The sequence below is a fragment of the Acomys minous genome, assembly GCF_964271855.1.
Source record: "Acomys minous genome assembly, chromosome: 14".
NCBI lineage: Eukaryota > Metazoa > Chordata > Mammalia > Rodentia > Muridae > Acomys > Acomys minous.
The window spans coordinates 34,978,168-35,005,315 of NC_140496.1; the positions used below are offsets into that span (position 1 = coordinate 34,978,168).

At 48.8% G+C, this 27,148-nt stretch overlaps 1 protein-coding gene across 1 annotated transcript; it reads right to left on the bottom strand.

Annotated features, from left to right (window-relative positions):
- Positions 1–594: 594 nt before the first annotated feature.
- On the bottom strand, positions 595–26,887 carry MMP2 (matrix metallopeptidase 2). Its single transcript, XM_084757781.1, has 13 exons — positions 26,388–26,887; positions 23,493–23,719; positions 22,637–22,785; positions 21,622–21,750; positions 21,259–21,432; positions 17,933–18,106; positions 17,063–17,236; positions 14,792–14,947; positions 13,467–13,608; positions 10,078–10,214; positions 7,324–7,483; positions 3,621–3,730; positions 595–1,487 (listed from the first exon to the last, which is right to left on the bottom strand). The coding sequence occupies exons 1-13, from the start codon at positions 26,541–26,543 to the stop codon at positions 1,384–1,386; spliced, it is 1,992 nt and encodes a 663-aa protein (XP_084613907.1). The 5' UTR covers positions 26,544–26,887; the 3' UTR covers positions 595–1,383.
- Positions 26,888–27,148: the final 261 nt, after the last annotated feature.

Genomic DNA, 27,148 nt, shown 5'->3' on the forward strand with positions numbered 1-27,148 from the left:
CAAGTTCTGTTTCTAACAGCTGACTGACCCCGACAAGCCACTTTCCTCTGTGGCCAGTTGCCTCTCTGGAGTCTGTTAAGGTGACAGTGAAGGCTCTTAGAAGAGGAGGTTGTGCCTGTGCCGGGGCGTGGTGACTCACGCCTTTAATCCCGAGTACTCGGGAGGCAGAAGCTGGGGGTGGGGGGAGATATTGGATCGCTGTGGCTTTGAGGCCAGCCTGGTCTACAAAGCGAGTCCAAGACAGCCAAGGCTACACAGAGAAACCCTGTCTCGTAAAAACAAAACAAAACAAAAAGCAGAGGAGGTTGTGTGGTTGCAGTTCCATGCTTTCAGCCCAGACCCTATAATACAGCAACAGAACTGCTGCCCCAGCTCTTCCCCGTGAAGATCAAAGCACTGATATGTCCAGGCTCTTCCTCATGTGAACCAGGCATGCAAGTCTATTCCACTCCAGGGTCCTTAGCTGGGCAGCTCTGACCTTTCCAGCACACATCTTCTGCACCTTGCATTGAGCAAAGCTTTGCTCTTTAAGTTCCTCGCCCCTGCCCCCCTTTTTTGGTTGTGAGCTGCTAAAACAGAGCCAAAAGCTGCCACTCAGTTGGGTGTCTTTATTTACACTTGTTTGTCATTTCCCATGGGGAACTGGTAAAGGGAGAAGCGAGAAGACTGAGCAGAAAGCCCCTGGCTTGCATCTCCTCCATCCAGTGGAGGAAGTGACAGAGGATGCTCTAAATAGAGTGAAGAAAGAAACCATCGCTCATTGCTCTGTGGGCTGAGATGCACCGTGCAGCGATGCAGACAACCTGAGTCCTTCTGTCAGGATATGCTGTATGGTGGGAAACCGAGAAGGCTGAGGGGAAAAAAAAATGAACAAAGTGCATACAAAGCAAACTGCTAAAGTAGTGCAGGCACCAGGGCAGCCAGAAGTTGAGAAACCAGGTGTCTCCGACTACCACTGTGACACACCTGGATCCCACTGCCGCCATCCCCATGCCAGGCTGGGGGGCCACCAGTGCCCTCCTAAGACAGTCTCTGTTGACTCTGAGGCTGCTGTGAGCCATACGAGAGCATAGGCGTTGAAGAATCTGAAGTGTGGAGCACCGGGGCAGCCCAAAGGGGGGCTGCATTGAGAATATCCAAGCACCCCCTAGCGGGGGGTCAAAGGGGCAAGAAGCACCTGGGAGGGGTGCAATCAGCACCTTTCTTTGGGCACAAAAAGAAGCCACTCTCTGAACTCTTACATCATGAGGTGAAGGAGGAGGCTGATTAACTACAGAGCTGAAGGCAGAGCAGCCAGGCCCCCTCCCCATCCTTCTCCGGTGTGGTGCTCTGGGCCTGGTGTGCAGTGATGTGGATTATAGGGCCTGTGGGACCAGGGCCAGCTCAGCAGCCCAGCCAGTCCGATTTGACACTTCCGAACTTGACGCTCTTCAGACTTTGGTTCTCCAGCTTCAGGTAAAAAGCACCTTTGAAGAAGAAGCTGTGACCTGGAGAGAGAAGGAAGAGAGACTGACTGGACCCACCCTGACCTCACATGGCACAGGGAAGGTCCCTGGCAGTGGTCACATCTGCCCAGCTTAGTAAAGAAGCTTTTCGACCAGCCTCTGGGCTGGAGAAGAGGCGTGGCTAGGAGGTCAGGTCTCTTAGTGTCTGCTTACTGGTCTTGAAGCCAGGGATCAGGGCACTAGCTTCTTAGAGCAGCCATTTTCAACCCGTGGGGCACAAGCTTTTAATATAGTACATGTTGTGATCCTTCCCCCTACCATCAAATTATTTCATTGCTACATCATAACTGTAAATTTGCTACTGTTGTGAATCAAAAAGTAAAGATGTATTTTCCAATAGGTGACGCCTGTGAAAAAGCTATTTGATCCGTCCCCAGATGGGTCTCGCCCGGCAGGTTGAGAATCACACACTTAGAGCTTGTTACGATATTAATACTTGCTCTTGGTGACAATAGTGCCTTCCTGAGCACAAGCTCCAAGCCAAGCACAGCACACGTCAGGGGATGGGAAACAGGAGGTCCCCAGGCCCATAAGGTTTATTAGGCTCATACAAATATTTGCTTCACGTTGTCTTTAATTCTGAAAGAGTTGCCAAGATATAAACACATCTGGCAATGTCATATGAATATGCAGATATCTGGCTTCTCCTTAAACCTCTAAAATATATAAAACCACAAGAGCATACTTTTGCAGGTCAGCTGTCATCAGAGGCTGATAAGCGACTCTTCCCTGTCAGTGAACCACTTGTATCAATTCTGTAAACACACACACACACACACACACACACACACACACACACAGAGAGAGAGAGAGACAGACACACAGACAGGAGCTCTTACACAGTCACACAATTAGGACCCCCATATACACATACTCAGTTCCCACATGTATACATTCAAACACACACACAAACTTTCACACACACTCAGGGCCCCCAAACACACACACTTAGCACCCTGACACACACACACTCAGACCAAAACATGCACACACAAACAGGCACACACATATATATGCACACACTCATATACTCCAGCACCCACACACACTCAGGCTCTCCCTACATACTCACATCTACACCCATGTACACACTCATATACACTTATGTGTACACACATACTCAGACCCACACTCACAAACTTGCACAGAGTCACCCCTGCACAGAGTCATCCCTACACAGACTCACACACTACTGTTTCCTCTCCTAATCTCTAGAGGTTTTGGGACCTCTGAATTCCTCTAAACACACATGACTTCTCTTACTCCATTTAAAACCCTGGCTCACAGTAGGGACTTGACAGATGTTTGGTTGAAGGTCACTCATAATGGAGTACCTGACTATACATTACTTTCCTTCTGCACTTGTAAGACCTTCTGATGAATGCTCAGGGCTATGAGCTTTCAGATGGTAAAAGGACACACACACATCACACACACCACACACACACTTGCACATACATCACACACAACACATACACACACATCCCACACATACTACACATACCCCCCACACACACCACATTCATACACCACACACGCGCACACACACACACAAATCCTCCTCTAAAAAGCCACAAAAGCCAAACTGACTTCATTGCCAGGACCCTAGAGAATCACAGAAACCTCCCTGGGAGTACTGTTTCAAATTCCTAATGCTATCCTTTGCTGACATTGCAAAGAAGCAAGCAGCTGAGCTGGGAATCAATGCCACATGAGTGACAGAGCATGACAAAGTTTGCCTTGTCTCAAGAGAAGCCATGCTTCTGATGGGAGGTGGTCACGAGGCCTTTTGGGTAACCCAGTACAGCTTGGCTCAGCCCCCAGAATGAATCCAGGGCACCAGGCCATGTTCTTGGCCCTTGGAGGCCTCCCAGCCCCCTCTGCTGTGGCTGCAGCCCCTACAGCTGCACGAGGCCTTTCTAAGTCTTACAGCCCGGAGCTTAGCTGAGGCAGCAAGGGTCAGGAGACTGGCTGCCTTCCCAGCACCGAGCTGAAGGGACTGGTTTGTTTTCTAGGACTGCAGGGCTGCCCTGCAAGAGTATGTACCAACGAGGAGCTGTTTTCTGGCTGGGATCAGGCAATCCTAGAATGCTAACAGAGGCCCGGGTAGCTTACCACTGCCCTGAAGGTCCACGACTGCGTCCAGGTTATCAGGGATGGCGTTCCAGGAATCTGCGATGAGTTTAGGGAAACCGGGATCCATTTTCTTCTTCACCTCATTGTATCTAGGAGAGAGACATGAAGAAGCGGATGGCCTCTATGAAGGCCAAGCCCCTGCCCAACCCCAGTCAAGGATCCTGGAGAGAAAGATGCAAGGGTTGGCACAGAGTGGGTCTGGGAAATAAGACTTGGCCACTCAAAGGGGGAAGCAGGCAGCAATGCAAGCATCTAGAGAAGGCCTGGGTGTGCATCCCACACTGCTACTTCCTAATTGCATGGCTTGAGGCAATCCCTAAGAGCAACAGCCACTGTGACTGCCACCAAGAAGCACATGCTTGTGTCTTTCCCTCGTCTGGTATTCATCAGGGATTTGGGAACTGATAGTTCCCTTAAAAAACTTTTAAAATTTTTCTTTTGAGATTTTTGAAAAAATGTCTTTGGGTGTTTTGCCTGAATATATGTCTGCACACCATGTGAATGAGTGCCCTCAAAAGCCAGAAGAGGAAGTTGGATCCCCTGGAACTAAAGTTCTATATATAGAAGATTCTGAACCATGTGGGTACTAGGAATTGAAGCCAGGACTTAGGAAAGAGCAGATAGTACTGTTGACTGCTGAGCCATCTCTCCAGCACCTCCCGCCTCCTAAACCTTTGATTCCCTGCTGCAGTCAGAGGACCAATGGACCAGACAGACCCATAATTCTTTCACTGTGTGGTTTGAACAAATTGCTGCTGCTTCATCTGTGAAACGGAGATGACAAGCCACGTCTGGGAGTTAACCGAGGCTCAGAGAGCAAGGCTACAATGCAATGTGGTCCGTGTGAGCTCAAGGCCATGAGTCACTGGGCAGACTGCATGCCACTCAGTCCCAGCTGCAGCTGTGCTTTGTCAAGAAACACAACAAGAGAGGCCTGAGGAAGATGCAGGCAAACAATGCCACAGCAAAGAGTGCATGTGCAGAGGCCATTAAGGCCTTTGTGAAGCCTAAGGCTGTTAAGCCCAAGAAGCCAAAAGACCCCAGCCGCAGCCGGCTGGCTTGCTTTCATCACTCATCCCAAGCTTGGGAAGAAGATTCGAAACTACATGGCTAAGGGTCGTAGGCTCTGCCAACCAAAGCCCAAGGTGCAAACCAAGGCAGAGGCTGCAACCCCAGCCAAGGCCCAGGCTTCGGCGCCAGCTCAGGCTCCCAAAGGTGCCCAGGCCCCTGTAACAGCCCCATAGAAAAGGCTTCTGCCAATGAAGACAGATGAACTGGTGTGACACACCTACTATACACTTTACTTATGACCAGTGTCCTATGCTGTTTTTAACAAATAAACTCAAGGCAAGATCTGTTTCAAAAAAAAAAAAAAAAAAAAGAGTTGCCAATATGAGATGCAATTTTTTTTTTTAGCCTCTTTCCATCATAAGCTCCAGGAGTGCAGTGAGGGGCTACACCTGGGCCTACGTCTCCCCAGTACCTAGCTGTGTGCAAAACACATAAGGGACACTGAATGTCCATCTGTGGCCTCCATGAGAGCTTCCAAAGGCAGCACCTGAGTATATCCTGGCATGCTGGTGACAGCTGCTCACCCAGTGTCTCCAGACCCTCTTTTTCCTGCAACCATGGCCCAAAGAAGGTGTCTCCAGTTCTTGTGCCACCTTCCCTGGCACCCATCTCTCCTCTGTATGCGCAGTCCAGAACCTAGGGGCCAGCCCTTTCTACTCTTGCCTCTTTACCAAAGGCTCACGGAGCTTCCTCAGCAGAGGGCGGTATCTGTTCTGGCATCTAGGCTTAGAAGCCTTACCAAGGAAAAGGATTAGAAGAAACCAGCAAGACATTTCAGGCCCTCGGGTCTGTGTATGCGTGCGCTCTCATGCTCACATCGGGCGTGCCCGTTCTTGAAGGTGTATGCACAAAGGGTGTGTAGGAGAGAGACTGGGAGAGTACTTCCCACGCTGGGTAGGGGAATCACCTAGGCTTTAGGATTCTGAGATTCCTGAATGATGTGTCTATGTGAGACTCCACCCCTCCTGGCTGCCACGCCCACACTTGAAGATTCAGAGCGCCCATAAATTCAAGAGCCTGAGATGCCATTCTTGGTACGTGGGCCCAAGGCCTGCTCAGCGGTTTCCTGCCCGACTGTTTTTCTTCCTGAGCCTTGAGATACCAATCAGCTTAGGTTGCTAAGTATCTCGGGAGATACTACCAGAATTCCACCCTGCCATGCGCAGCCCTGGGGCAGCGTCTGAATGGGGGTGGGGGTGGGGGGAGGAGAAGGAAGGGAAGATGAGGAGGAGAAGGAGGAGGAGGGGGGTGATGAGGAAGGAGAGGGGAAGGAGAGAGAGGCTTTGAAGGAAGCAGGATTGTTTGTTTGTTCAGTGATAACCAGACAAAGTCTAGGAATCCCATCAATAGTTCCTGGGTAAGGCTTGGATACACTGACAGTTACAGAAGGGGAGAGGGGAGCTTTTGTCCACCCACTCTTTCCTCACTGACCAAATTACCCAGAGGGCACACTGAAGGGAGCACTTCGAGGAACAGAGGAGAAGCAACTTCAAGCATATCTCTCAGCCAGCACACCTACTCGAAAGTAGGTTGCCTGAGTTCCTCAGTTTCTCTGGGCCTCAGTTTCCTCAAGGGTAAGTTGTGACGGGCTGTAAGTTTCCCTTCTGAGTTTGAGCTATGTCCATAGACACTGCTGTCTCTGGCCTCTCATCCTGACCTTTTGCCTCTCAGTGCCAGAGCCTTCTCTCCAGAGGATTTGGAGCAGAGCCACCTGCTTCTCAACTGCTCCCCTGCCAGTCTGCACCACTAGCCAGGCCAGCTGAGACATGAGGGAGGGTGCCAGCTGCTGACATGGGGGAGGGTGCCAGCTGTTGACATGGGGAAGGGTGCCTGCTGCAGACATGAGGAAGGGTGCCCTGCTGCTGACATGGGGGAGGGTGCCTGCTGCTGACATGGGGGAGGGTGCCAGCTGCTGATATGGGGAAAGGGAGGGATGCCTGCTACAGACATGAGTGAGGGTTGCTGCTGCTGACCCAGGGAGGGCGCCCTCTGCAGACATGAGGGATGGTCCCTTTGGCTTCCCAGGACCTGGTTTGGGTGCTATCTTCCTCATTTCTCTCTGCTGCTCTGACTTCACCCTCCTTCCCTGTGTTCCCACTGCATCAGGAAGTCTAGGGCATTCTCCAAGGCCAGAATGCCCAGGTGTCACTCCATGGTTGTAGGAACTGGAACTAACTATTTAACCTTCCAGAACTGTTTTCTGCATGTAAAAAGCAGGAAGGACAGTGATTCTTACTTCATCGGGCCTTACATTAGCATCTGTCTGTCATACAGTGGCAACAGTAGCAACTGTTATTTGTATCTCCTGTCACTGTATTACCAGCACTCCTGTGGGATGCCCTAACATGAAGCTTTAGATAGTTATCTTCAGGCCCAGTCAGAACACAGCTGAAAAAGGAAAGAGGATTCCGGCCAGCCAAAATAACCCCAACAGTGTCACGAGGAGGGTGTAACATCCTGTGGTGACTTCTCTTGGTGGTCCCGCTGCCTTGCAGGCAGGCTGGAGATCGAGGACGGAGTGTCTACCCGCACTGTGTGTGTCAAGTCACAGAATGTCTTGCCCCATGAAACTTGCCATGCCATCATTCTACCTGCCCCTCCCCCCCCTTACCTCCAGAACTTGTCTCCAGCAAAGATGTATGTCTTCTTGTTTTTACTCCAGTTAAAGGCAGCATCTACTTTCTGGACGTCAGGGGGCAAGCCCAGGCTGGTCAGTGGCTTGGGGTATCCTCGCTCCAGGGTGCTGGCAGAATAGACCCAGTACTGGTTCCCTGAGAGAAGAGGCAAGAGATGAGTTTGTGGCTGTGGGAATATGCCTCAAGCCAACCTGGCCTTCCCATCCTCTCCGGCAAAAGAGCCTGCTGGGTCTTTCTTACCAGGATATACCCTTCTGCTCATAGCCCAGTTCTGTACCTAGAGGCAGGCCTCACACACAAGATTATGTTTTGTTTCACTTTGTTTTGAATCAAGATCTCATGTAACCCAGGCTGGCCTTGAACTCCTGATCATCCTGCCCCTCAGCCCCCCTCTCTCTCCAGACTACTGGGATTACAATGAGGCAGACTACACCACACCTGACTTCTACAGGGCTGAGAATCGAACCCACAGCTTTGTGTGTGCTAGACAAGCAATCTACCAATTGAACTATATCACCAACTCATATACACAGAGTTTTATACATTGGTTATTGAAGGTGCCAATCAAAGGATAATAAATGGAAGATAAGCAGCCAGTGTGTGTGTCACACTTGCCTGGATAAAGTGCCCTGGGAGCCAAAGCTAGCCTGGCTCCTGCCATGGTCACCAAAGGATGGGGCTGGAAGCTGTCCATATATGGGACAGAAAATGCTCAAATCTTAGCTGAACCTTCAAGGCCAGCCTGGGCTACATAGCAAATGCAGTGCCAGCCTGAATTACACCATAAAGCCTTGTCTCAGCTGGGTGTGGTGGTGTACACCTGTAATCCCAGCACTCAGGAGGCAGAGGCAGGTGGACCTCTGTGAGTTCGAGGCCAGCCTGGTCTACAAAGCGAGTCCAGGACAGCTGAGGCTACACAAAGAAACCCTGTCTCAAAAAACAAAAACAAAACAAAAAACCAAACCAACCAGCCAAAGAAACAAACAAAAAAACCCTGTCTCAAAACAAAGATAAAAGCAACAAACCTAATTTTAAAAATGATGCTTGTGTTTGGAGTCTAAATACCATGTATAGAACAGTTTGTTTCTATCCTTGTTTCAGACACTACTCTACAGTAACAAACTGCCTTTATGCAAATAGATATATGTTTAAAAAGACATTTTATGTTATAAATGGGGGCTGGGGGCTGTAGAGATGATTTCGTAGTTATGAGTGCTCCCTACTCTCCCTGAAGACTGGAGGTAGAGACCCAGGACTCAGGTTGAGCAGCTTACAAACTCTGTCTCCAGGTTCCTGCCCCGACTTCCCTGGAAGATGGAATGTAAGGTAAAATAAATCCTTCCTTTCCCAAGTTACCTTTGGCCATGGTGTTCTATCATAGTCATAGGAACCCTATCTAAGACACACTTGAACCTCTAGCTCTAGGGGGATCATTGTCTCTAGGCTCTGTGAGCACCTTCATGTGCACACACACCCTGACACAGACTTACGTACATAAAAAAGTTTTTAAAAGTTCAGGGTTGGAGCCGGGCATGGTGGCGCATGCCTTTAATCCTAGCACTCGGGAGGCAGAGGCAGGTGGATCGCTGTGAGTTCGAGGCCAGCCTGGCCTACAAAGCGAGTCCAGGACAGCCAAGGCTACACAGAGAAACCCTGTCTCAAAAAACCAAAAAAAAAAAAAAAAAAAAGTTCAGGGTTGGGCATGTAGCTTGGTTAGTAGGGCTTGCCCAGTGTGTACAAGGCTCTGAGTCCATCCCCAGCATCACAGTAAACCGGGTGTTATGGCAACCGGGTGTTATGGCAGATGCCTAATCCTAACAGTTGAGAGGAGGCAGGAGGATCATAAGGTAAAGGTTACCCTTGGCTACACTGCAAGTTTGAGGGCAGTCTGGGTTGCATGAGACCCCACCTGTCCACACACACACACACACACACACACACACATACACACACACACACACACACACACACACACACACACACACCTAACTATAACTAAAGCAGCTCCTGGCCAAGGCTCCAGCCATGGAAAGTTGTTAGGGAAACATCAGCACTGAAAGGAGATTCTGGTTTCTTCTAGGAAAGAAACCAAAGATCAACAAAGAACCCAGAAGAAAGGAAATTGTTGTGTGATTGGGGCGAGTTGATGCTGAGTGTCTACCCCGACCCCAAATAAATCTAATGTGTGTTAGCTAGGTTTTTTTTTTGTTTGTTTTTTTGTTTTTTGTTTTTTGTTTTTTGTCAACTTAACCCAAGGTAGAGTTATCTGAGAAGGGGGACTCTCAATGGAGAAAAAATATGTCTCCATAAAATTGGCCTGTAGATAAGCCCGTGGCTCATTTTCTTAATTAGTAACAGATGTAGGAGGCCCCAGCCCACTGTGGGTGGAGCCACCTCTGGGCAGGTTGTCCTGCACTATATAAGAAAGCAGGCTGACCAAGTGATGGGGAGGAGAGAGAGCTAGTGTTCAGTGTTCATCTGTGACTTCTGCTTCAGTTCCTGCCCTGGGTTTCTGGCCTGACTTGCCTTCAAGCTACACTACAACCGGAAGCTGAATGCTTTAGCACAATAGAAACCCTCACTAAGACACTGTGCTTTGAGAAATGATATTGAGACAGTCCCTAAAGGAGATGCAGCACCGCAGGTGGGCAGGTGCCTGAGAACTGCTTTGGCGGAGGGGTGGATCCAGTTAAACAGGACCTCAGAGCCAGCAGGACCCTCCCACATACCTGAGAAGAACACAGCCTTCTCTTCCTGCGGGGCCTCGTACACAGCATCGATCTTTTCTGGGAGCTCAGGCCAGAATGTGGCCACCAGCAAGGGTCCCGTAGGCTTGTCACGTGGTGTCACCGTCCGCCATATAAACCTGGGGACAGGAATCGGACACAGGAAGTCACACATTCCGGCACTCTGCAGCGCTAACAAGCAAACCCCCTCAGATAGTGGAAAGTCCAATAGTGGAAAGAGGCAAGGTCAAAAGATGGCTGGAGAAGGATGGTGAGAAATAGGAGGGACTCTGCTCGGACACCACCCTTCTGTCTTGTCCCTAGCTCCTCCAGGAAGCCACCCTAGACTGTCTCTGTTTACTGTGTTTCCTATCTTAGTGCCTCTCAACACCAGCTCTCAGTGCCTGAAGTTGCTGTTGTTTATCTCCCGTGTACTGTATGTTTAGAATCCCACTGAGCAGTGATTCACTGCACTTTAAAGCATTTTTGGAATTTAAATGGGATACATCTATAGGCATTGGCAAAAATAAGGGCTATATTTACTGAGAGCATACTAAGGGACAAGCACTTTTATGAGCGAGCCTTGTAAAATGGAACCCTCATAACTGTGTGATATGTGCGCTTCCTCATTCTGATCAGCATCTCTTTCTGGACCACCCTTCCTGTCAGCTCCACACTTCTAATCACCCTTCATCACCCTCTGCTGCCCATGACCTCATCCTCATCATAGGAATCAGCCCCACATGTCTTCAAACTCTTGACATCGTAACACAACTTGTCATCGAGTTACAAAAAGCAAAAGCTATCTTCAGCTGCACGTGGCCTTGAGTGGCAGGTCGGTCATGAGTTAAGCCTCCCGAGTCTCAAATTGCAATCCTCAGACCAGCAGCCCCAGCAGGCCCTGGGCTTAAGTTAGAAATGTAAATTACTGGACCTGACCTAAGATCTATAGAGCAGATGTCTCTGGCTTTCAATTGAGATACTATTTGAACAAGCCTTCCGGGTGATTCTGTTTGCCAGAGTCAGTTAGCCTAACACTCCTCGCCATGTGTCTTACATCAGCTCAGCAAGATTGAGCAGATAGACTTGTATCTCATGTCTAGACCTCTCTCTCTCTCTCTCTCTCTCTCTCTCTCTCTCTCTCTCTCTCTCTCTCTCTCTCTCCTACCTCCATTTGCACTTTGGCTGGATGTAGGAAGCCATTGGCAGCCATCTAAGGGGCCCAATCGCTGCATACAGGCCATACAAAGATACCAATGGAGGAAGACAAGTCGCTGACCTTCCTCTGCCCTTTAAAGCAGATTTACCCCTTGACACTATACCATGAAAGACCAATTTTTCTTCCACCGTTTGATTTGGAGCAGGAGAGACTGGTAGCTCTGTTACTTAAAGCAGCACATACAAGGCAAGGTCATGATCTTCATTTGCCAAACCCACACTCAGATAAGCATGTGAAAGTATCTGGATTTCAGTCCATATCCAACTCCAAAATGCATATTCAGGAATCCTGTAGTAGTACCCTGTCTCCCCAGAGCCTCCCTGGCTCCAATATTTGCACACAGTTACTGTTTAATTAATTATAGATCAAGTCAACAACTCCACTGAACATACATTTAGGTCTTTTTGATAGAAAGTGGGATGCGGTATCAGAACCAGGCCTAGCCTGGGCCTGGGCTCAGAGCCATTTCTGACAGCTCCATCCATGGTCACCGTTTCCACTGTGGCTAGTACTCCGAGCTGGGGACCTTGCTGGAGAATAGAGTCCCCACTTCACCACTTCTCCCTCTCTACAAAGTACGGCAGAACACTAGTAGCATCTGCAGTCACTAAAACTGGTTTGGGCACTAAGACCTAACTCTATTTGACTTGCTGCATTTTGAGTCTCATTTCTCTTTCTAGCTTTTTTTTGTTATCACCTATAGATAGTGGTAGACTCTGAAGGGCAGAGCATATGTATCCCACACATGTTCCCATGTCTGAAGAGAAGCCCTTCCTGAAACAGAAACAAGTCATTCCTTGAATATCTTTTTGCCTTCCTGAGCTCCCTGTCCCACACTGTATATGTCAGGAACTTTTATCTCTGTCTCTGCATATAATTCCTAACCCACCACCTCCATTCCAGGAGGCCTGTGCATTTCTCTTGAGAACAGTGATGTGACATTAAATAGACCCTCTATCTCCAGGACAGTCTTCCCTTTCTTAGCTATCATCAAAGCCTATCAAGGCAACCGGCACAGTAGATGATAAATTATGACTTATTAAGATGACAGATGATGAGTCTGAAAAAATGTACTCTGTGCTGGCATTGTTCTAAGCACCGAATCCTTATGTCTGCTCTATTTGGTAGGATTCAATATTAGCCCCCATCTTAGAGATAGGCAAGCTGAGGTACAAAGAAAACAATTAACCTACTGATTATCATACAACCTGTAGATTGCTAAAGTACTATTCTACTTCCACAGCCCATTTTCCTAACTTTTAAACTCTATGAGTAGATGCGTAGATAATTTGCGTCAATGTTTGGAAGGATAATTGAGAATAGATGGACAGAAAATACTTGCTAGATAGATGAGAGATAGATAGATAGATAGATAGATAGATAGATAGATAGATAGATGCTCTATGAATAGATGAAGGTAGATGCGAATGGACAGATGGATGGTGGACTAGATGGATGGATGCACTCTTTAATGAGGTCCTAGCTAGTATTTGCCATTATCTAGGAAGACAGGGCATTAGAGTGACTCGAAGTCATTTGTCATGATCAAAGCCTTATAGAATGAAGGAATTAATCTGTCTCCCCCTATGGGCCCTTGCTATATACACAGACAGCAATTTGGCTGCTTGAGATCGATAGCATTCTGGGAGAAGGCCAATAGAAGACTACCTAACTCCCCTACATTCTTTCCTCTTGAATCATGTCTGGATGTGCCTTGCTATATGACAACACAGACTGTCTTTTAGAGTTGAGCTGGAGTGGACTGGGATGCGTAGCTTAGCTATGTTCTTTGGTGTCATCGGTAGAAGATTCTCAGATATGACATGCATGAAATCTTTCCAAGTGCGTGTATGGCTTGACTTGGCCTCTTACACCCTGTCATCTGCCACAAGTTTCCACTTAACTATGGGAAAACATATTGACATGTAGAATCTACTTAACTGCCTCATTCTCCAAAAGCTTAGACATCTGCTAGACCCGGAATTCAAAAGAAGCCCTGTGTGGGAAGCCACTAATATCTATGTGTTTTGTTGTGAGACACACAGCAAAAACTGCTCCCTGCAGGTTGGTCATTCTGTAAGCCCCTATGGGCCTCAACAAACAATGGGAACACAAGAGCAATAGGGAGGGACAGAAGCCAGAGGGTAAGACAGACAAAATCAACCTCACTCACCGGTCCTTGAAGAAAAAGACCTCACCACGAATCTGGGCAATGCCATGAAAGACAATGTCATCTTTGCAGATCTCCGGAGTGACAGGTCCCAGTGTAGGAGTGGGACCAGTACCAGTGTCAATATCAGCATCAGGGGAGGACCCTGAGGAATGGGGAGACACCTGACCTTAGACTTTTCCCCCAACAACAATGCTTCTCATCACCAGGTGGGACCCCCCAATACTGCTACGTGGAAGAAACGTCTGCCTCAGTGTAGCCAGAACGCAGAGAAGGGAACTAAGAGAAGCCTGGGTCTTGTGTGGTCTCTTTAAGAACCGGAAAGGCTGCCCAGGTCATTCTAGGGGAGTGGCAACTTCTTAAGGATTAGCATTTTTATTCCTCATGAGGATCAACATTTGAGTCTGTGAACTGTTGCATCTCTTTAAGATGGTGTGTGGCAGTAGTGGCAGTGTCCCTTGGCTTCCCCATCCACGTTCTACTTTCACTGCCCTCTCTGGTCCAGGATCCACTAGGAAGGACTATTAGATGATTGATTTCTTTTTCTTTTCTTTTCTTTCTTTTTCTTTCTTTCTTTCTTTTTTTTTTTATGAAATGGACTTGCCTTTTGGCCTTTAGCCTTACTGAAAGCACAGACAGGAGATATTGCTGGTTGTAGGAACTAGTTGTGTTTTGATTGCAAATTAAAACATCAACATCTTGGGCTGGAGAGATGGCTCAGCAGTTAAGAGACTGTCTGCTTTACCAGAGGTCCTGAGTTCAATTCCCAGCAACCACATGGTGGCTCACAGCCATCTATAATGTGGTCTAATGTCCGTTTCCAGCATGTAGGCGTACGTATAAATAGAGCAGTCATACATAAAATAATCTTTAGAGACACATCATCATCTTATGAAAACTAGCAACGTTCATCCTCATGTAGTATTGTTATTGCATGTCAGAGAAAAATCCTGCCCTGTAGGCAGCTCACTCTTCTGAATCCTAAACTGTACCTGGCTGCTAAAACTTAGTTGTCCTTGGGCCAGACAGACTGCCTTTCTCCAGCCTTGGTTCATATACCTAGCACATGGAAAGCCCTAGAAGTGGGGAGGCAAGAGAGGCATGGATAACTAGTGTTTAGAAAGGATAAGGCTGTCTGAGAAGTTCTTTGGAGCATTATTCTGAAGTCTGAGGATCAGGCACAATTCGTAGTCGATATTCCTGCCAATGTCCCTGGTCATTCTGACTAGATGAGACCTGGCATTTCCCAGTTCTGTGTCCCTCCCACCCAGGCTGTGGGACACTTGTAGACACCTCTACCCGCAGAGGCCCTCAAGCTGAGGCTTTACCGTAGAGCTCCTGGATCCCCTTGATGTCATCATTGGATAAGCGGAAGTTCTTGGTGTAGGTATAGATGGGAGCCATCAGAGCTCCAGGGTCCTGTGAGTGCTCCAGCCCCAAGGCATGGCCGAACTCATGGGCTGCCACAAGGAACAGGCTGTATCCTGGACGCCAAAGGAGGGACATACAGGAGAATGAGGGCGGGGACGGGGAGGAAGACAGACATGAAGACTTGCCTCATATGAAGGTTTGCGGGGACATCGCCAGGGTGGGGTTACAAGTTCTGGAAACAGCAGGTATTGGTTTTGTTGTTCTAAAAATGCTGTTGCTTTTGAGTAGGTCAGTCAACCCCCTCTGGCCCTGGCTTTTTGTGAGAGTTGACCAAACAAAACAACAACAGCAGCAACAACAACAACAACAACAACAACAACAAAACAAAAAACAAAAAACAAAAAAAAACAAACCTCCTGCCACTCAGGATCTCAAGGAGGGGGAGCAAGAGGGCTAGTCTGACCTTAGGGCGTCACCTTTTTCTTCCCAGGGAAGGGAGTCAAGAAACCACTCCCCTGAGAATGATATAACATTTGCCTAGTGTGCAACAGCAACTCCAGTCCCACAGGGAAACTGAAACAAAACATATCCATGCCTGTACAGCTTGCTCAGGCTTGGCCGCGAACAGCAGGCAAATCATGCGCTACACCCTGTTGTGACTGAATCACGCCACGGGCCCCACCATCACACACACACACACACACACACACACACACGCACACAATTCTGTCCCTGGTTACCTAGGATGTGTGATCTTATTGCATATGTTATTAAAATGGGAGCCAGAGCCGAGAATGGTGTCCTGTGTCTATAATCCCAGTCCTTGATATGCTGGAAGTAGATGGAGTTTGAGCTTGAGTTCAACCTGGGCGACATAGTGAAATCCTGTCTCAAGTAGATGAGTAAGTTAAAAATGCTGTCTCATGACCTCACAGGAAAAGAGACAAAGGCATAGGGAACAGAGATGGACATGCAATGACAGGAGCAGACAATGAAGTGACACGGGCTCCCACAGAACACTTTGAACTTAAACTTCTAGCCTCCAGAATCAGGGGATGGGAAACCAGTTTAGGTTGCTGTAAGCCACCAGTATGTTATGCTTTGTCCATGGCAGCATGAGGGGCCACAGACTCTACAGGGGTGGAGATCCCACCTTAGACAGAAGTTGCACAGAGCCGGGGATGTCAGCATATCCCCTAGCATAGCATTTGGCAGGCAAGACAAAAAAAAAAAAAAAAAAAAAAAAACTAAGAAAACCACATATGGCCAGCTGCTGGCATGATCAAGGTCTACCTCATTACAGAAAAATACAAAAACAAAAACAAATAAACAAAACCCAACAGTAACGGAAGGAAAGAGTGTCCCAGTTAGCACTAAGTATCCATGAGACACAGCCTAGAATGATCACTGAAAACTCTCAACTGAGTAGTAGTCTTCATCAGCTCGGTCTCCAGGCATGTCTGTGAGGAACTGTGTTATTAATTGATGCCGAGAACACAGCCCACTATGGGCGGCTCCATTCCCTGGGCAGGTGCCCTGGGCTATATAAGAAAGCTAGGTATGGATGAGCGTGTGAGCCAACAGTGCTGTTGTGCCATGGCTCCTGCCTCCAGGTTCTTACCTTAAGTTCCTGCTCCTACTTCCCGTAATGATGGATTGCAACCTGGGAGCGTAGGCCTTTGTGTAACCCTTTCTTCCCTAAGCACTTATTCACAGCAACAAAAATCACACTGGAACAGAGGCTCACCTAATTCCGACAGGCCCTGGACCCATCCCCTCACATAAACATTCTGGGCTACCTGAAAACTAACTGCCCTGGGCCTACTAGGTCCTGAAAGCTAGGTCCAAAGCACCCTGTTCATAGTCCTGATAACAGTAAGGTCATTAAATGTCTCCTGCTAGTGACAGTCCTGTGTAGAGGGGCAGCTGGAATGGAAGGCAAGGAAGGAAAGAGCGGGGCTGGTACCCACCCAGGATCAGTGCCCAGTAATACAGTCTCATTTTGGAAGCTGTGCGAGTGTCCACCTGAATCGGCTGGGCCTAAGCGGAGAACCTGTCTTCAGTAAGGCTGAGCACAGTCTCAGCTCAGATGGCCAGGTCTGAAGGTACGATGGGGGTGTCTCGTCTAGGGACAGTGTCTATGCTCAAAGTAGTCTGGGCCTCAGAATATTCCACTTCAGGTATAGAGGAATGTTCAGTGTCTTTACCCAAAGGCCAGGGCCTCCTACCTTGGTCAGGACAGAAGCCCCACTTGCGGTCATCATCGTAGTTGCTTGTGGTCGCACACCACAGCTTTTCATCATTGCGGCCGGCGCTGGTGCAGCTTTCATATTTGTTGCCCAGGAAAGTGAAGGGGAAGACACATGGGGCACCTTCCGAATTTCCACCCACAGTGGACATAGCTGTGGGGTAAGGAACATAGGTCAAGAGGCAGCAGAGGCTCAGAGGCCACCTACCAGAAAACAATGACAAGACCCTGACATTAACATACACTCACTGGGTACTGACCCATCCTAGTCACCTCCACCAATAATTGTGGCTCAGTAGAGACCCTATAGTGTCATGTCATTCCCCAAGGATTGAAGAGATTAAGAGACTTGCTGAGCAGAATATGCTCGAAAGTTGGTATCGGAGCCAAGGTTTAAACCCATAGACAGGAGCAGAGAGGCCAGGCACCCAGAGGGCTGAGCGAGCTGACTGTCTCAACACACTGCTCTAGAAGATGAGCCTGTAGGCACATTCTTACAGAGACTCATCTCTGAGTAAGCTTCAAGAAGTAGGCTCAGTAAACACATGCTGGGAGAAGAGAGGTGTGGGAAAGGATGAATAAGAGACTTGAGAAGAGATGCAATCAAGAGAAGGTGAGAAGAGAAATCCAAGGTCAGAGGGAGGCAGAGGAATACAGTGTCAGAGCTGAGAGACAAGGGATGCAGGCCAGCTAGCAAGGTGCAAGCCGGCTAGCACGACGCCATTGGCTGACTCCCATGCCCATGTGGTATCCGCAGCTAGTCCTGGGGAAAGACGCTGTGGGCAAACAAGTGGGTATTAAACAGCCAAATGCTTTCATCTGGGGAGCAGAGAGAGGCAGGGTTACCCACCGGTCTCTGGGCAGAATCCATACTTCTTATCTTGGTCATAGTCCTCAGTGGTGCTACACCAGCGGTAGCCGTCCGTGCGGCCCTCGGTGGTACAGCTGTTGTAGGAGGTGCCCTGGAAGCGGAACGGGAACTTGCAGGGCTTTCCGTCTCCATTGCCGCCCATGGTCATCAAGGCTGGGGAGGGAAAGAGAGGGAGAAGATGCCACTGAGAGAGAGAGAGAGACAGAGAGACAGAGAGACAGAGAGACAGAGAGACAGAGAGACAGAGAGACAGAGAGACAGAGACACACACAGAGAAAGAGAGAGAGACACACACACAGAGAAAGAGAGAGAGACACACAGAGAGAGAGAGAGAGAGAGAGAGAGAGAGAGAAGAGAGAGAAAGAGAGAGAAAGAGATCTGCCTGGGTGGAGCTGGCTAGTCCCCTACTTGCTGGTTCATACAAGACAAATTGCTGAGGTGTTAAAAGTATTAACTGCAACCAATCTCTAGGGGCTGGAGAGATAGCTCTGCAACTGAATGCAATGGCTGCCCTTCCAGAGGACCCAAGTTTGGTTCCCAGCAGCACCCATGCCAGGCAGTCCACAACCATCTGTAACTCCAGTTCCAGAGGATTTGATGCCTCTAGTCCCTGAGGGTACCCACACTCATGTAAATAAATTCACATAAAAACACATACCTATCCATAATTAAAAATGATAAATAAATAAATCTCAAAGCACTCTCTACGAGCTATTGAAGATCGGTTTTTCTTAGAAAATGTCAGTCCTTTGTGGACAGCCCTACCGCTGCTCCCTGCATAAGGGAGAGGAGGAGGCAGGGACAGCTTATATCTTAGCCTCCCATTTTGTTGACCCCAACATAGGGCATGACTGGAGAATGGGGAGAGAGATTGGATCAAGGTCAGCCTGTCAGTCTTGGGCTCTCCCAAGTCTTCTATCCCTCTATCCGCTCCAGAGTTACAAAATGGTGTGTCTCTGGAATTGCCAACTATCAAAACCACAAGTGCATAACAAGGACCATCTGTGCGCGGCGGTGCCAGAGGTGACCTCACTAGGCCTGCTAGCTCTACCACGAGCTGAATGAAGCCCAGCCCCTGGCCTCCCAATGCAGAAATCGGGGGTGGGGGGGTGGGGGTGGGGGTGGGGGTGGGTCTCTATCTTCATGGCTCTGCTCCTCCCCAAACAGGAAACCTTTCCCTGATGAACCAAGAAGACTAAGACCCAGAAAGAGGCAAAACTGAGTCCAGAGATCCTGACGACTCAGAGTGGCGAAGGGTCAAATGATAACTCTGATTCCCACCAGCTGCGTTTCAGCCACCCGGAAGCCCATGTCCTCTGGGACCCACCCTCTTCCCAAAGAGAAGGTCAGGGAACAGACACTGAATCAGCAGTCAGGAGGGCTTGAGTAACCAGAACTGCTGCCTGGAGACCCAAACACGTGTGCATTGTGCGTACTTGCACACTGCTAAGGACCAAAAAATGGCCCAATTTCTGACACAGAGGGAACCTTTCCAAGCTCATGCAGTTCGAGGCTGTTTCCACATCTATCTACAAAACCTGTTCCAACTGAAGGGCTGACTCAGGAAAGGGTTTCTGTCTTTCCCCATGTCCTATTGGGAAACGCAAGACACAGACTTGTATTTGCAAATCTCTGACTTACTAATAGCCAATAGCTTGGGTGTTAGCACAAAGTTCAGTTTCAGTGGTAAAAGCATAAAGAAGGTGAGAATTGAGCTCCATAGTGGAAGACAGCATGCTTAGCATGCATGGGTCCATGGCTTGGGTCTCCTCAACAAAGGAAGAAGGAAAAGAAGAAATGTAAGGGCTGGAGAGACGGCTCAGAGGTTAAGAGCACCAGCTACTCTTCCAAAGGTCCTGAGTTCAATTCCCAGCAACCACATGATGGCTCACAGCCCTCCATATTGAGATCTGGTGCCCTCTTCTGGCCTGCAAGAGAACACTGCATATATGTATATGTCATAAATAAATAAATAAATAAATAAATAAATAAATAAATAAATAAATAAATAAAACTTTTTTAAAAAGAAGAAGAAATGTAAACAGAAAGACAATTAGAAACATTGTTTCTTCCCTTCCATCCAATGGTTGGTGCTAATGTTATGTTGCAACAGGGACAGGGAGCATCACAAACATATATGATATGTGTCCTTCTCACCCCACACAGACTGTTCTTGGTCTATGACCCTGGGAAGTCTGTATGGGCTGGGAAATAAGCAAATACTTAGAAGTATGTTTGTTTGTATTTTCTCCAATTTCCCCCACATTTTCTGGGCTTCTGATATCTAGAACCATCAAATGAGATGGCCTGGCCAAGTATGATGTCAGGCATACTTTTAAAAAAGATTTATGAATAGAAATGTATCCGGGAAGCTTTCAAAGTAGATTGAATATGTACATCAATACCTTTCCCCTTTTCACACTTTCATCTCAATAAAGAATAGAAGGGAGATTTTTTTCAAGCTCTGATGAACACACACACACACACACACACACACACACACACACACACACACACACAGAAATACTGAATGGAGCTAGATGCCTCTGTCATGACACAAGGACAGAAGGCAGAGTCAGATGTCATAGCTGTGACCACTCAAAACGACTCTCTTTAGTACAGTGGGACCAGTCTGTGAGAGATAGCAAATATTTTTAGACTGGAGTCCCTACTTGCATCAGGTACCAGCTTGGATGAAGCCCTGTTCCCCTCCCACTGCTAGCTCTTGATCTGTCTCTATGCCTCAGCTCTCTTCTCCTACCCTCCTGCCCTTGAGCTCTGGGTCTTTGGAGTGTAAAGTGGTCCCAGAAGCAACAAAGAAACATCTAAGGTCATTTTCATGTATGTTAGAAACAATAATTAAATGCATCAAATCCACGATTTCATAAATAATACTGCTAATGGTGACTTAGGTAAATATGAAGTAAGTACATATGGTCAAGCTTCACAAAAGTAGCACTGAAGTCACAACACGCCACATACATGGTAGTGGTCCCATGGGACAGTGGTCCCATAAGGTCAGACTGACTGGTTGGTATCTTTGTACCCTTCTCGGCTGGTGTAAAGATACTGTGTTCACAGTACAGTGATGATGAGCTTACCCAACCATACATTTCTTTTTAATATTTGCCAGTCCTTAAGTAATACAGTATGGCAGGGACACAATGATGGCTGGGATCAGTATATTGGATACTTGGGATGAAGGTTGACTGGCCTGTGGAATGTGGAAGGTGTAGGCATAACAGAAACCCATGTAGGCTGGGGGTCTGGGTAGGGTGAGGGTTGGGGCCGGAGTAGATGCTTACCTTCATGGGGGCAGAAGCCGTACTTGCCATCCTTCTCGAAGTTGTATGTGGTGGCGCACCAGAGGAAGCCGTCGCTACGGCCAGCGTCAGTGCAGCTGTTGTATTCCCGACCGTTAAACAGGAAGGGGAACTTGCAGTACTCGCCGTCAGCATTGCCATATTTTACCCGGACCACTGTAAGGCAAACACAGCATGGGACCCACCTTTCCAGGCTCATCCTCAGACACTGGGCTGTGGACTCACCCTGAGGCCTGTCCTCCCCCCTCCCCCCCCATTGCCTTCATCCCACCAGAGCAAAGGAAGGGCTTAAGGTTGGTTTGGGTTGCAAGGAGACAGGGAGGAATGCCAAAGAGGCTGTCTTACCTTGTCCTTCCCCCAGGGTCCACAGCTCATCATCATCGAAGTGAGAATCTCCCCCAACCCCAGTGCCCGGGGCGAAGGCATGTGCCAGAAGTCCATCCTTGCCATCAAACGCGTATCCATCTCCGTGCTCTAAAACCCACATTGATTCTTAGCTTTACCTTCCCCCACCCCCACAGCCACACCCTAGTCTGTTGTTCGGAGCTCCTCAACCCTCCAAGCACCTCTTCCTTTCCCCTTTCCCATTGGGGTTATCTAAGAAAGGCAGTGCAGGGAGTCAGTGGAAAAGCTCTAGCTTGGTGGCTACCATCCTGTGGCCCACAGTATTAGAGGCCACATGGTCTTCTCACCTGCACCATAGCTTTCCCTTTGTTATGTTCATTGCTGTCACCCACATGCCTACAGTGCCACCACAGCATGATAGCCAATACCCTCCTGAGACCAACATCCTCCCATCAGCATGGTTTTCCTCACCATGCCCTAGTCTCATGCCAGACTGTCACAGCTATCCACAGAGCCAGCCTTCAGGCCCACTGTGAGAGCATGCCCAGGCCTACACCACTCTTCTTCTGCCCTCTGCCTTCACTGCCTTACCACCTACAATCCATATCACCACCCTTCATATTTACGCTGCTCCCAGTTGATATCAACAGTTTACATGGTGGCTGGACCCCAGATTCTATTCTACTTCCTCCCATGTTGTATTGTGACTACTGAATTTGAATTGACAAGGTCTTTCTTATTACTTTAATTCTAAGTAGCCATATGCTCTTATGGGCTGTCACTTAGAGGGTGCACTAGGTTTTTCCTGTATGCGGGGCACACTGCGATTGCATCCTCTGTTCTCCCAAGAGTGGCTCTTCAGTGTCTGGGATGTGCTCTTCCACCTCCATCTGTCGCACTTCCGATGTCTACACCTTCTTGGTAAGCTGCCTTCAGGATCCCCACACTTCTCAAATGTCTACCTAGTCCCATTGTCTCTCTATGCTGCCCCACTCTCCATCCTCCTTCTGCCTACCCCAGCGGCCAAAGTTGATCATGATGTCAGCTTCGCCATCATGGATTCGAGAAAAGCGTAGAGGAGTCACGTTGCTCCACACTTGTAAGGCCCGAGCAAAGGCATCATCCACTGTCTCAGAGTCCATGTCAGGTGTGTAACCAATGATCCTAGAGGTGGTAGAAATGCACATGACTGTGTATATGCAACAGTGCAGGCGTCTATGCGCACAGAGTATGTGTCTAAGTGTTCTTATGCAGCACGTGCTGAACCAAGTTCACTAAGAACACCCTCCTATAGAGCCCTGATGTCTCCAGAATCTCGGACCTTCTTGTCTCTCACTCTGTCTAGGAAAAAGGCACCAGGGACACAAACAGTGCAATATCAGAGCTCTCACCCTTGACCAACACCAGCCACATAGAGTAAAGGTCTTTGCCCAATCAGCAACCAATCATAACAACACTATATTAAGAACACAATTATTGCCTCATTATCAACTTTCCTCCACCTATCCCAGTGACCCAGATGGCAATAACAATCACCAACACGTTATAGCCACTTACTCTGTAGCAAGCATTGTAAATCTAAGTTAGTTCCCCAACCACAGCTATGAGGAACACATTTCTTAGCCCGGTTCCATAGACAAGGAAACCAACTCAAAGTGCAGAATAAAACCTTGGTTGCTGAGTATGTGACTCAAGTCTACATCGGCCTGGCTCCGCCCACCAAGAACTCTGTATGCAAAGTCCCTGGATGCTCACCTTTCAGTCATGACACCTCATGGACCCCCTGCATTGAAAAGGCAATTCCCAAGGAAACACACACACAATATCCCTCAGGAGCCGCTGGCTCTTTGTCCCCAACCCCTCCTTGGCACCTGTATGTGATCTGGTTCTTGTCCCACTTGGGTTTGCGGGGGAAGAAGTTGTAGTTGGCCACATCTGGGTTGCCACACCGTGGCTTCCGCATGGTCTCGATGGTATTCTGGTCAAGGTCACCTGTCTGGGGCAGCCCAAAGAACTTCTGCATCTTCTTGAGGGCATCTTTCAGGACAAAGAGGTTGCAACTGTCCTTGGGGCAGCCATAGAAAGTGTTCAGGTATTGCTGAAATATACAGACAGTGTCAAAGCCAGAAACCACAGTGGGATGCAAAACACACAGTCCCACCCCAACAACTCCCCAAACATTGCTTAATCGAGACAGGATGGAATCCAGGTGTTCAAAGGCATTGAGGGGACTCTTAGGTTCCCCAATCAGTTCTGTCACACACCAACAAAGCGATGCACTGGTAAAGGGCATAGCTACCACCTTTTCTTTCCTTGAATTTAGTAGATGTTTACTTATGCAAACACACACACACACACACACACACACACACACACACACACACACACACACTTCCTGTCATGCAGAAGAAGAATCTAAGAAAAAACAGACAGTTTAAGAGCTTGCTAAAGATCTGGACTTGACACCAAGTCTAGAGCCCATATTTGAATCCTGATAGCCCAGCATCTATCATCTGATTGAACTCCCCCAAAGACCTAGACATGCATTGATTTCCTCGTGGTTTTTTTTTCCTTATGAAGAAATTTAAGGATTGTATGCATGGAGTCTGGTAGCAGATCTAAGTTCAAGTCTTAGGTCCATCATTTCTAAAAAGATAACCAGTCTTACTCTTCAGAGGGTCTCCCCCCCCCCAGACTACCAACAAGCTGGTCAACAAGAGTCGTTTGATGCCTACCATGTGTCAAGCCTTGTGCTACTGCTGAGGTAAACTGATGGCCAAGCCAGGCACTTCCAGCCTGTAAGCTTCATAACTCAGTGCAAGAACATGGGTGAATCACAAACAAATGCAAACTTGAATCCACTGGAAGAGGCTAGCTGGGATGGCCAAAGGAGCCAGAAGTTCTCATGGCTGGCCCTTACCTGCTTGGAGGCACTCAGCAAAGGGCGGAAGAGGGCATGATAGTGATGACAGCAATGGTGATGTGACAGTAATAATGCCTGATGCTTACAGAGTACTTCCCTAGAGCCAAAACTTCTTTAAGAGGACCTGGCTGCTTATCACAAAGATGATGCTAACTATGGCCCTCTGACTTCAAAGAAACAATCACTCCGGAAGTTAAATCAGTCATCTGGGATGACCAGGCCAGAAGGCTAATATTCTCCCTGAGAGATTTTGCAGGGAGTAGTATAAGTTCAAAGCCATCTCTTTTTTTTTTTTTCGTTTTTTTCTTCTAGGACCTTTTCACTTTAAGTTGAACCCACGAGCTTCCTGCCTTAGTCTCCCCAGGGGTGCACCATGCTTGGCCAGAGTCTGCCTAGTTAAGTTCTTTCCCCCTGCACTGCCTCTGGTCAGCAAGGGTTTCCTTAAGCTGCAGAAGGCAAGGGGACCCGAGTAACTGCTCTGAAGCTCCACTCTCAACTTCAGCCAACAAGCCCATCACTGATACTTTAGACACCTTAGTACATACTGTGGTGATCACCCCTCACCGTAAAATTGTTTCCATAGCTACTTCACAACCGTAATTTCCCCACTTTTGTGAATGGTAATGTAATTATCTGATGTTTCAGGACATCTCATTTACGATCCTTGCGACGGGGTCTTTCTACCCACCTAAGAGGTCGCGACCCACAGGTTGAGAACCCCTGCCGTAAAGAAAGGGTTAGGGAAAGAGAGTTGGTGTAACCACAGGAATGTGATTCCCAGCTCTGGGTAGTCTGCGGAGGAGGCTGGTTGGGGGATTTCTAGAACGGTTGAATAAAAGCAATAAAATCACAGATGTCCTAAGATCATCTAAAGCAATCCATGGCCCCTGTGTGGAGAGAGGTGCCTGCTCCTTACTGTGAGTGTTGCCACCCTGCTACCAGGGCGCTCTAGGGCCGGGAGCAGGCTCACACAACAGCATCTGAGCCGCAGCTTGGGAGCCAGGCCAAGAAGGAGGTCGTGCTGGCTGCTGGCCCACCCCAGCCCTGCTCAGTCCGCCCCCGCCCCACGCGCCCAGGCCCTCTGCGCCTGCTCCTCGCGCCTGTTGTTGCTTTGCTTCCTCTGACCCCAGGGAAAAGTTCAAAGAAAGTTTCCTGGGACCCTCCTGGACAACTTCTGCCTAAAAGCAAGGCATCAAAAAAAAAAATGCACTTTCTGCTTCTCTCTAGCTTCAGTTACTGGCCAAATGGTCCCCTCCAGCGTCTCACCCAAGCCCTGTCTCCAGATGTGTGCCAAAGTTTCCCAGAAGTTAGCCAAGCCTTGCTCCAGCTATCTTTTTATATGCAAAGGCTTATACAAATTATACTCCAATGCACACCCCCACCCCCGATTTTCAAGAGATTCCTCCTTAAACTGATTGTCCTAAAGGTCTGCCAAGACGGCTGCCAGAGGATCTGTTGCCAGCTCTCCTGACTTTCACAAAGCCTGCCTAGAACCAAATCCCCTAGGTAAGTAGACAAAGTCCCTGTTATTCACAAAAACAACCCTTTCCAGATGTTTCCCAAGGCAATCACCTCCCTCCTTTGCTCCTTCCTGGTCCCTTGGATGTACCCTGAACTTCTGCAAGTTTCTTATCAAAGGCCTTCTCTTACCAAAGACCCCTCCCCATAATTTACAAAAGCCATCCCCTCCATCAACTAGCCAAGAAGGTGACCCTCAAAGATGTTTACCAAAGTCCCTCTCGACGTTGTGTGCCAGTAGAGGGGGTCAGAGGAGGGTGGCCTGCGTCCTCTGCTTCCTAAGTTTGTCTAAACTTGGCTCGATGAAGCCAGCGTAGCAACTTACCACTGCCAACTCTTTGTCTGTTTTGGGAGCGACATCACCAGGGAACTTGATGATGGGCGAAGGTGCAGCGCTGGCGCGGCCCAGCAGGCAGCACAAGACGCAGAGAATCCGCAGAGGGCCAGCGAGCGCTCCCCTGGCCACTGGTACCTTCACCATCGTGCTCCCGGGTTCCGCGTGTCACCCCGAGGTCTCTGGCTGTGTGCTGGGGTCCGCCCGGATGGCGCCGGCTCCTCAAGGCCGCACGGAGTTCTGAGATCCCCTTACTCAATTGCCCGCTTTGCAGGGTTCAGGGGCTCATAACGGAGTCCCGCGTCCCAGCACACGCCTCTGCCGAGGGTGCTTGCAGGTCCTGGCAATCTCTTTATATATTGAAAACTCTAGATGCACACACAGCCTCCAGCCACCCCGGGGGAAGTCTGGATGCAGCGGAAACAAGGGCGGGCAGACGCCAGATGTGGCCGGCTGGGCTGGAAGAGTGCTGGCAGCCCCGGGTGGAGCGGGGAGGGTGGGGGAGTGAGGGGATGAGAGGGGTGGCGCAGTTCGACCCGCCCCTCTCCTCCCAACCCCCACTCCCCTTCTCAGCTTCTTCCCACCTCTTCTTCCATTCCCCACCCCCCTTCTGCCTCCAGCCACCCTGGGCCTCCTAGCTCCCTAGCTGGGGCTCTTCACCACTCTGCCTCTACAACGGGCTTCTCCTCCAAGCTCTAAACCAGGAGCACAGCTAAGGACTTCCTGCGCGTAACAAGTGAAGCTAGCCCTGC